Consider the following 10213-nt stretch of genomic DNA (forward strand, 5'->3'; position numbering starts at 1 on the left):
AAAAATCTATCAGATGAAACTTTTAAGTGAAATAGTAAAAGAAGTTCTGAATCCAGGTTGTACAGAAAGTTATGGTGAAGTCAGTAACGATATTGAATACAGACTTAAACATCCCGAAATGATCAATGCTTTGGTTCGTTTGATAAAACATTTCCAACCTGAAGATAATGATGAAGATAAACTAGAATACAGCTTAGACAAGATTTACGATATAAAAGTTGTTGAAGTGGACGCTCTAAGTTTAAAACTAGAGTACAAGAATGAATTGATAGAGGGAAGTGAAACCAACGTGAAAGTATTTGAAACAGCAACACAAGACATCACAGTTATATATGTTGATAAATCCTTTACACCAGACGATATGATTGAACTTGTAAATGTTTTAGATCAGATTTTACCTTTATCTCAATTATTGGGAAGAAAAAGTTATTTTTTTTTATCGAAACTTTTGGAAATGGTGAAAGATGCCCCAGATGAAATTTCAATTTGGCTTGATAAACAGAAAATTAGTCATTGTAATTATAAATCAACAAAAGAAAAGAAAACTATCTTTCCAAAACCAGGAACTTGTATCCCAGATGAAAGGCACTGGATCTTAGATAACAGTTTTGTACGTTTTTATGTAGGAGAGTATGTTGGATACGAGGTTTATGATCCCGCTGTTAATGATGAGACAGAAGATAATGTTACAGATACTCCACTTTATATTTATGCTGTTATCGTAGACATTTTACAAAAAGATACAGAAACACAGTTTGCTCGGTATAAAATCAATATTGGTGATGAAGGAAATATAGACGTTGACTTGACCAAAATCTACAAATTTCACAACAATCTAACAAATAGCTCAAGAGATATAGTGCTAAGCGAGGAATCTCAACAAGGACGTATTCCTTCTGAATCTACTGTTCCTGGTGACAAGAACAGCATACTGAAAGAAATCAGACAGCTATTAAATAAAGCCTGGAAACTACCAGAAGCTGATAGAAAACGAGTCATTAAACGTTTGATATTGAAATGGCATCCTGATAAAAATCTAAACATTGTGAAACTCGCTACAGAAATCACCCAAACTATACTTAACTATATAAGATATTTGGAGAAAGGGGGGAGTTTGGATGAAGACGACGATGAGGATGATAAAGATTACACTGATGGTGCGTCTGCAGACTACTATTCTGGTGGTAATTCTGCAAATGATGCTGGTGGTAGTTACAGCAGTTTCTACTCAAATATGCATTCAAGAGGAAAAAGTTATGCACAGTATTCCAACCATCAAAGATCTAGTAGGTCTTACTATAGTGACTCCAGCTTTCACTCCAACACCAGACCAATCCCAAGATCTGATCAAGCTAGAAGATGGTTCAAACAAGCAAGGTTTGATATAGAAGCTGCAGAAGAGTCTCACAATCAGGGATCTGATAATTACAACTGGATTTGTTACATGTGTCAACAGGTTTGTTACATTACTCTTACGTTACTAATTAAGGCTTCACAATGTCCCGAATTGACACCATATGGACACACGATCAAAATCGTTGGTAACAAAACAAATGGCTGAAAGACCTTGTGATGGTTTGTTTTCATGTTGAATTTATGTTTTTAATTTGCCCTTCGTATGACCATTCTAAGGACATCTTGTCAAATCGTGTCACCTTTCGCTTTTGCGATTGTCACAAGCACCACGACAACGTTAACCCTTTGCATTGCCGTCGTGAATCAATCGTCAAGGCCATGGAGATGGTGTCTGTGAAGACGGCTGAATTTGAGTAATCCAAGTGTTTCACATGGCTGTGTCCAGATAAAGTAGACAAACAAAAGGTTAGCCTCAGACCATAGACAATCCTGAGGAAGTCTACACAGCAGAAGTATCGTGATCGATTCTATCATTTACATGTACACTTAAGAGTTAGCAAATTACGGATTGATTTAATACACAATATGTGGTGTAGTGTTTATTAATCAGATGATGATGATGTATGATTTGTTTTCAGGCTGCTGAGAAGGCTCTGAAAGCTGTGTGGTACACCATTGATTCATACAAAGTTTCACAACAGCACAATTTATCTATCATAGCATGTGGCCTTACCCAGTATCCAGATTTGGTTTCTTTAGCTGATGAATTACAGTCTTGTATCATTGACCACACACGAATGAGATATCCAGATACTGTCAATTTTCCAAAAGTTCCAAAAGATGTCTATGATGGAAATCAGTCTACTAAAGCTTGTAAATTGACGAGACAAATAGTCAACTATGTATCTAATATTGTTAATTGTAAGTTTAGTCTCTATCTTTTGACTAGTATCATTCTTTCAACATCACCCCAAAAGATAAAGTTTGCATCTTGTGGTATGTGTGAGATCGCAATTGAATTTAAGATATTTGAACAAAAAAATCATAAAGAGATTATTTCCCAACCTGATACACTTATATTTAGATTACTAAGATCTGACATTAGTCTCGTGGCTCAGGCAGTAAATTTATCTCAGCTCTATCTCGTGGCTGTATATTTACCTCAGCTCTATCTCGTGGCTGTATATTTATCTCATCTCTACCCGTGGCTTTATATTTATCTCAGCCCTATCTCTTGACTGTATAATTAATCTCAGCACTATCTCGTTGCTGTTTATTTATCTGAGATCTGTCTCTTGGCTTTATATTTACCTCAGCTCTATCTCTTGACTGTATAATTAATCTCGGCTCAATATCGTTGCTGTTTATTTATCTGAGATCTATCTCGTGGCTGTATATTTATCTAAGCTCTATCTCGTAGCTCTATATTTATCAGAGCTCTATATCATGGCTCTATATTTATCTAAACTCTATTATCAGAGCTCGATGTTTTGGCGTATATATTTATTTGAGCTCTATCTCTTGGCTGTATATTTAACCGAGCTCTATCTCGTGGCTTTAGAATTGGCTGCGATTTCTCTTGGCTGTACATTTATCTTAACTCTATATCGTGACTGTATATTTGTCTGAGCTTAATCTTGTGGTCATAAATTTATCTGAGCTCCACCTCGCGGTTGTAAATTTATCTAAGCGTTTTCTCGTGGCTGTATATTAATCTGATCTATCTCGTGGCTGTGTGATAAGGTGCTGCATATACAACTTTTGCGTTATTTTAATTTTCTAATTTTAAACGTTTCGTTCAGACTGTGGTAACTACAAAATTAAATCAGGGATCTTATTCACAAAAACTTTACTTTATCTTATTGGTTAAACACTAAATTTGGTACTTAAATTAAGTTTAATATCCAGATCTATATTTTATGTTAGAGTCACTGTGTGTTATTTGTGTTTCATTTATTACACTTACAACTTTAAACAGCGACAAACATGAGAGAAACTGATCTTTTTTTTTCAGAACTGTCCTGAAGCCTGTAAAAGATGAAGAGAGATTGGTGTTTATTTTATTTTTATCATTTTTAATGTTCATTGTTCTGTTTTAAATATTAAACACCACTTTTATTCTTAAACGTTGAAAATAAAAATATTAACAACATTAGATCTATTTGGTATGACTTATTTAAGTTAATTAGATTGAAATACAGAATAGTTTACTTTTTTTCTTGTTTTTCTCTCTTAGAAAAAATTAGTTTGAAAAATATTGTTAATATGATATGTATGTAATATATGTATGTTACTAACATAGTGTGAAATATGTAATGTCTCTCATTGCCTCCATTTGAAATCAAAACTCGATTGTAACAGTAAACGATACAGCTCTTTTTTGATTTGTTGATTTGTGTGATTTGTTGTTTTACTGTGATTTGTTGATTTTCTGTGATTTGCACCTTTATGATAGCCTTGCTTCGTTTTGGTGAGCCGCGGTGGCTCAGTGAGTTAGACACTTGCTCGCTAACCTGAGGCTCCAGGGTTCAATACCGGCATAGGTCGAGATAATACCTTCGGATTTTTCAACCCGGTTTCCCCCTGTCAGTGATGCAGGTAAGAGGGGCTGACATGGAAAAAGCGTCTAGTCGTTCGGATGGGACAATAAACCGAGGCCCCGTCTGCTACAGGCTGTGCACGTTAAAGATTCCTCGACAGTTGGAAATCGAAAAAGAGCAGGCTAATGCCGCTGTCCTGGCAAAATTTCCCTCATCGCACCCTGCATGGCGTTGCCCATCTTCATTAGCCTACATGGTGCAGGAAAGTAGGACGTAAAACTCCATTTATTTCATTTCATTTTCTTGCTTCGTTTTGAAGTTTTATTTAATTGTTTGATATCTAGATACGTTCTTAGAATTGTTAATATTCGTTTCTTCTTTCTCTACTTCCTTTCTGTGATTATACGATTTAATAAGAAGACGTTTAAAGCTATCGTGATTTCAAAAAAAGTAAAACTCAAAATAAAAATCGTGTCAAAGTAGTAGGGTAGTAGTCTGCCACATTTCTTCAACAAATCTAACGACTGCTTACAGTTAATTGTTTTCGTTATTATTTTGCAACCGACAAAAAAAAAGTTATAATAATAATACGAAATTGTAATCTAATTTTAACTAGATTGGTCCGTACTTTTTTTTATGATTATAGATGTCTAATTTGACATGATTAAGGTACGATAGCTTTAATGTTTTTGATGCATGTTCCGTTTACAGAATGTTATAATTGCCATCTCTCAGTAAAAAGAATATTTCAAATAGACACTATTTGCTATTTAGACAAGAAAGACAATTCCGTTAATCAAAATCTCCTCCAAAAAATGGCAGAATCGGGAGTAAAGGCAGTATTGTAGTGAACTCCTCCAAAGAAAAGTACCATCAGGTGTTCCGAAAAAAGTAAGCATGGTCTGCTACGCACGCGATACCCACCACTACCATAATATAGTATCTACATATAAAGATACGCAAGTAGCCATTTTGTTCTGGAAGTCGTACTGTTTTTCGGTGATATTTCTTGTTTCCCTTCAATATTCTCACCTTTCTGTATAGGCTTTGACATTCAGACAGCATTGTAAAGTATTTCTTTTTAAAAAAAAAATCATTTTTACAGTTTAACATATATTTTATCGAAATATCCCATCATTCACCAAATAAAAATATTTCATTCTCCGGACTTGTTCAAATTCCTTTTGTTTCATTGGTCGTAAATACTGTATTAATTAATAAAATATTTGGAAATAAAATTAAAGACAACACATGGGTTTGTTTTGAAGAAACCTCGCCAATTAGTCTAACCAATCAATGGACAGGAATTTATTCATTGTGTACTATGATGTAATCATTATTTATTTCTGCTCCAGATACTTTTAGGAGATTCGAAGAACAAAATGGCTACTTGGTTGTCTTTATATTTATATACTATTGTATGCTTTTTTTTTACCAGAATCCGGTGCCTGTGCTTTTGCCCTGAAATGCAGCATTCTTAAATGGTTTATCTATTTATTCCACAATATATACATAATATAATATACATTTACATAAACTTTATGCTTTCTACAATTTATATTTCTAGTAAACAATTATTTATATATAAGAATATTTTATAATATTTATCTGTGTTTATCACCATAAACGCCGGAATAAAGGGATACAAAAGAGGATTCGTATTATCTGGTCACCTTTTGACTTTTTGATTGTGTGATATCAAATTTTTAATTTACCCATTTTATTCCGAAATATCAATATTGGCAAAATTTAACTTTCAAACGCGGATAATTCTGTACACACAGATTCACACACATTTAAAAGCTCAAATTTCGACGGTGAGCTGTCCACAATTATCTGATAAGTTTAGCATATAATAGCCACTGGGGCATTTTCAGTCCAAAATATTGAATGTGTCTCGTGTCCTGTTTTGTCTTTGGATAGAATTCTCTGTATAGAATTATAGCATCATCATCATCATCATCATCATCATCAATATCATCATCATCATTATTATTAATTCGTTATTATTATCTGAATAACGATTAAAGGACTACATGTTGTGATAAATTATCGATTCAAACAAGGTCGATTTATTCAATCAATATGCTTCAAGAATGTCTACTTTTACTTCCATTTTAAGCTCCAGCCTATTTCCTAGAATTTATGCACATTGACTTATAGTAAGAACTGATCAGTTAACTCATCAGAATTGTGCAAAGATCTGTTGAATAGGTTATCAAGTTATATTCTATTAACGATAATGTAAGCTGTGGAGAAAGGTAGGAAGTTGAATTATTTAAATCCTTTAATATAACAGGTTCCATTCATACAGCTATATGAAATTATTTGGTAGCATAAAACCATAGGCTATGACTCATGCCGTGTCCATCAAGCTATCAGTGAGTGACTGTGTAACAGGGTTTGAAAGGACTCAATAAAGTTTTTTCTTTCAATTTGAAAGGCATAGCTTTATGAAATACATAAAAATATATGATAAATACTTATGATAAATGAAAAAAAAACATATTAAGGGATTGTAAAGAGGTTCTCTAAATTTTGTATGTGTATTAGGGGACTCAGTATCACAGTGTTGTACATGTATAAACTGTAAATATTTTTTATGTACGTATATATACGGAAGCTCAAATACGACACGTTTTTGAATTTCATATTTGAAAAACTATTTTTGAATTTCATATTTGAAAAACTATTTTTGAATTTGAAAAGATACTTTTGAATTTGTGACCATTTTATGCTGATGATGCTGACATACTTTTTGGTACCATCAGTTCGACAAAAATCAAAAGTATATTTTGTACTACGTCTACATCTTCGATTAATTTGTGATCATTGATTATTAACAAAGGATACAGTCATTATCGACTGGAAGATCATAGAAAGAATTTATTGGTTATTGGTTATTGGTGCTATCTTTCTGAGAAATTTAGTATCGTAAAACATTGAATAACATACAAGTTATTTAATATACTCTGGATATCATCAATGCTTGGACAATATTTCACTGTAGAGTTATGATCCAAATTCTATTAAACTCGCGCTAATGTCATACTTTGTTATGCTAATCAGATATATTGAATTTCAATTTAGTAAACTATGTAGTACACCAAATGGCTTAAGTATCAAATCGATTAGACAACTGGTCGCATGTAAACAATGTTTTTAAGGTGTTAAATGGTGGTCATTTTCATTATACTATTTCCAGATTGTTTCATAAACTGATCTTTCGGGATTACAGTAAATAACACCAAATAAAAAAAACTGCTGTTTATTCTCACACCATAGCATAGCGATTATCAGTAGCGTATGGTTGCGATTAATTAAAGTAGTTATGAGTTATGAGCAACTCTCGTGCAACTAAGAAGTGAGTTGCAATCGAAACTAATGACCGCTTCTTGATACAAACTTTATAAGATATTATTTCATTACATACTGACACTGTATCAATACAATAATTTGGTAAAAAAATTATAGGAGAATTTACTTGACAAAATTGACAACATTGTTTATCGTTATGTTTCAGTGAATCAAGATTTATCCTGGTAGCTTTCATTGGAAACAAAACCAACCATGGGTATGTTTATACACCCACATTATAATATGGTCATATATTGTCGTCGCCCCTGTCCGTTCGTCCGTTGCTTGTAAACACGATAGAGACTACAGTTTTTATCTTATTTTAATAAAATTTCGTGTGCTTATTTATATTGATGAGATCTTGGTCAAGTTCGAATTTGACGATGAACAGTTTTTGAGTTATTGCCCGTGACGTAGGAAAAAACGCGTAAAAATTTGTTTGTGAACGCAATAGAGATGACAGATTTTATCTTATTTTAATGAAATTTGGCGAGCTCATATATATTGATGAGATCTTGGTCAAGTTCGAATTTGACGATCTTTCGATGACCGGTTTTTGTGTTATTATCCTTGACAAAAATTGTTTGTGAATACGATAGAAACTACAGTTTTCATCCGATTTAAATAAAATTTGGTGTAATTATTTATAATGAGGAGATCTTGGTCGAGTACAAAATGACGATTTTTCGATAAACAAATTTTGAGTTACTGCCACTGACTTAGTAAAAACGCGTCAAAATTTGTTTGTGAACACAGTAGAGACTACAGTTTTTATCTGATTTTAATGAGATCTTGTTCAAATTTGAATTTGACGATTTTTCGATGAACGGTAATTTGAATTGCCCTTGACTTAATAAAAACGCATCAAAATCTGTTGGCTTGTGAACGCAATAAAGATGACAGTTTATGTCAGAAGTTTATGAAATTGTGTGTGTTTGATTAAAACAACAATATCTTGAAAAAATTAGAATTTTGGTACGATTTGACACAGACTGGCGACCGCCCTTGATATACTGAAAATTTATCAGGGATATGATCGTATCTTGCTTGGCAACCTCTCATCGAACAAGATATGATCAACATAGAGATCAATATATTTCAGAATTTTCGCATATGTTATTTAATTGATGTTTCTACCAATAGACATTAAACATGATGTTTTATGCAAACAGAAAATACAACATGATTGACCATGGAAGTCAAAATCTCAGTCTAATTACTTTGGCTCCTTTTTTATTGTCTTTTAATTTTTAGCCACTTCAGTTAGGATTTAACGACAGCCCTGTTGAAAGTTCGTCAAATTAACCTAACTCGATGACTTTTGCTTTAACTAATCAATTTTCTATCCTCTCCAGCGCTGGAATTTGGTGACGCGGTGTTTATCAGGTTGAAGGAAGTTTGGTCTCTGTAATTAGGCTGTCAAAATCTGTAATGAATTCGTTTTACTTCTATTTCTTTTTTGATATTGACACAAATTTCATGCTTCCTGTCATTTAGAATCAGATGAAACATCGGATGAAGATTTCTGTGAAATTGAATTGCCACCAATCATAGATCAATTGAAACGTCTACTAGAACAATATTCAGATGGACAGATTATTAAGGTAAGTTTTACATTGATATACTTGTATTGTTACTATTGTGTTGAAATAACTTCATCCCTCTAGGCCGGGCTTTTGATTTTGAAAGGTGAAAATTGAGGACTGAGGACCACCAGCTGGTAAGCAATATTATTCAAATGACCATCTTTAATTTTAAATAGGACCTGATACAAAATGCTGAAGATGGTGGAGCTACAGTTTTTATACGCTGGTAAAAAATATGAAGAAATTAGATATTCAAATAAGGCATGGAAAAAAACACCAATTAAAATTGCTATGCAGGTAATCAAGAAATTAACGTTATGACATTATTCGTGTTAACTTGCATTCAAATAAGCCACCACAAAATTGTTTTAGAAGTGTGTTCGTGGTTTGGACACATGGTTGTAATCAGCTTTTTTTAATGCTTCCGCTAATAGGTCTATTGATACTGTTTTAAAAAGTTAAAATTGTTAATTGTTAAATTAGAGTTACTCCCCTTCTAGTCCGACATTCACTTGCTGTCCCGTGACTGGGAGTGGGGCTGCCTGGATGTGCATGAACAATGAAGAATTACCTTTACTCTGTTTTTTTTTTATCTTACTACTCTCGTGTATGATTGCATTACTGACAATTTAGATTATTGCCATATTAAGAATTCCTTGTAGTAATGTATTTATTTAAATGTTTTCTTCTAGGCACCTGCTCTATGTGTATACAACAATGGTATATTTACTGATAAAGATTGGAGAGGTATTGCTGCCATACAGTGTAGTCAAAAAGAAAAAGAACCCTTGAAAGTTGGTAGATTTGGATTAGGATTTAAGTCTGTTTTCCACTTAACAGGTACTTAAGTGCTCAGTTTTTCTCTCGACTCACTGTCCTCACACTTTACCTGAACATACACCTCACATTCTCACACATTACCTGAACATACACCTCACATCCTCACACATTATCTGAACATACACCTCACATCCTCACATCCTCACACATTATCTGAACATAAACCTCACATCGTCACATTTACCTGAACATACACCTCACATCCTCACACATCACCTGAACATACACCTCACATCCTCACAATTTACCTGGACATACACCCCACATCCTCACATTTACCTGAACATAGACCTCACATCCTTACATTTACCTGAACATACACCTCACATCCGCAAACTTTACCTGGACATACACTCCACACACTCACACTTTACCTGAACATAGACCTCACATCCTCACAATTTACTTGAATCTAGACTAACAACTGACTAATAACATCCTCACACTTTACCTTAATATAATCCTCACATCTTACCTAAACATAGACCTCACATCCTCACATCTTACCTAAGCAAAGACCTCACATCCTCACAC

The 10213-nt window shown here is 33.4% G+C and overlaps 1 protein-coding gene across 1 annotated transcript; it reads left to right on the top strand.

Annotated features, from left to right (window-relative positions):
• Window positions 1-919: 919 nt before the first annotated feature.
• On the top strand, window positions 920-1132 carry LOTGIDRAFT_60218 (hypothetical protein; the record flags this gene model as incomplete). The annotated part of the gene is made up of 1 exon (XM_009062859.1): window positions 920-1132. A coding segment is annotated over one exon (213 nt), but the record flags the coding sequence as incomplete, so codon positions are not given.
• Between the last annotated feature and the right edge of the window lie 9081 nt (window positions 1133-10213).

This window comes from Lottia gigantea (genome assembly GCF_000327385.1).
Source record: "Lottia gigantea unplaced genomic scaffold LOTGIsca_54, whole genome shotgun sequence".
NCBI lineage: Eukaryota > Metazoa > Mollusca > Gastropoda > Lottiidae > Lottia > Lottia gigantea.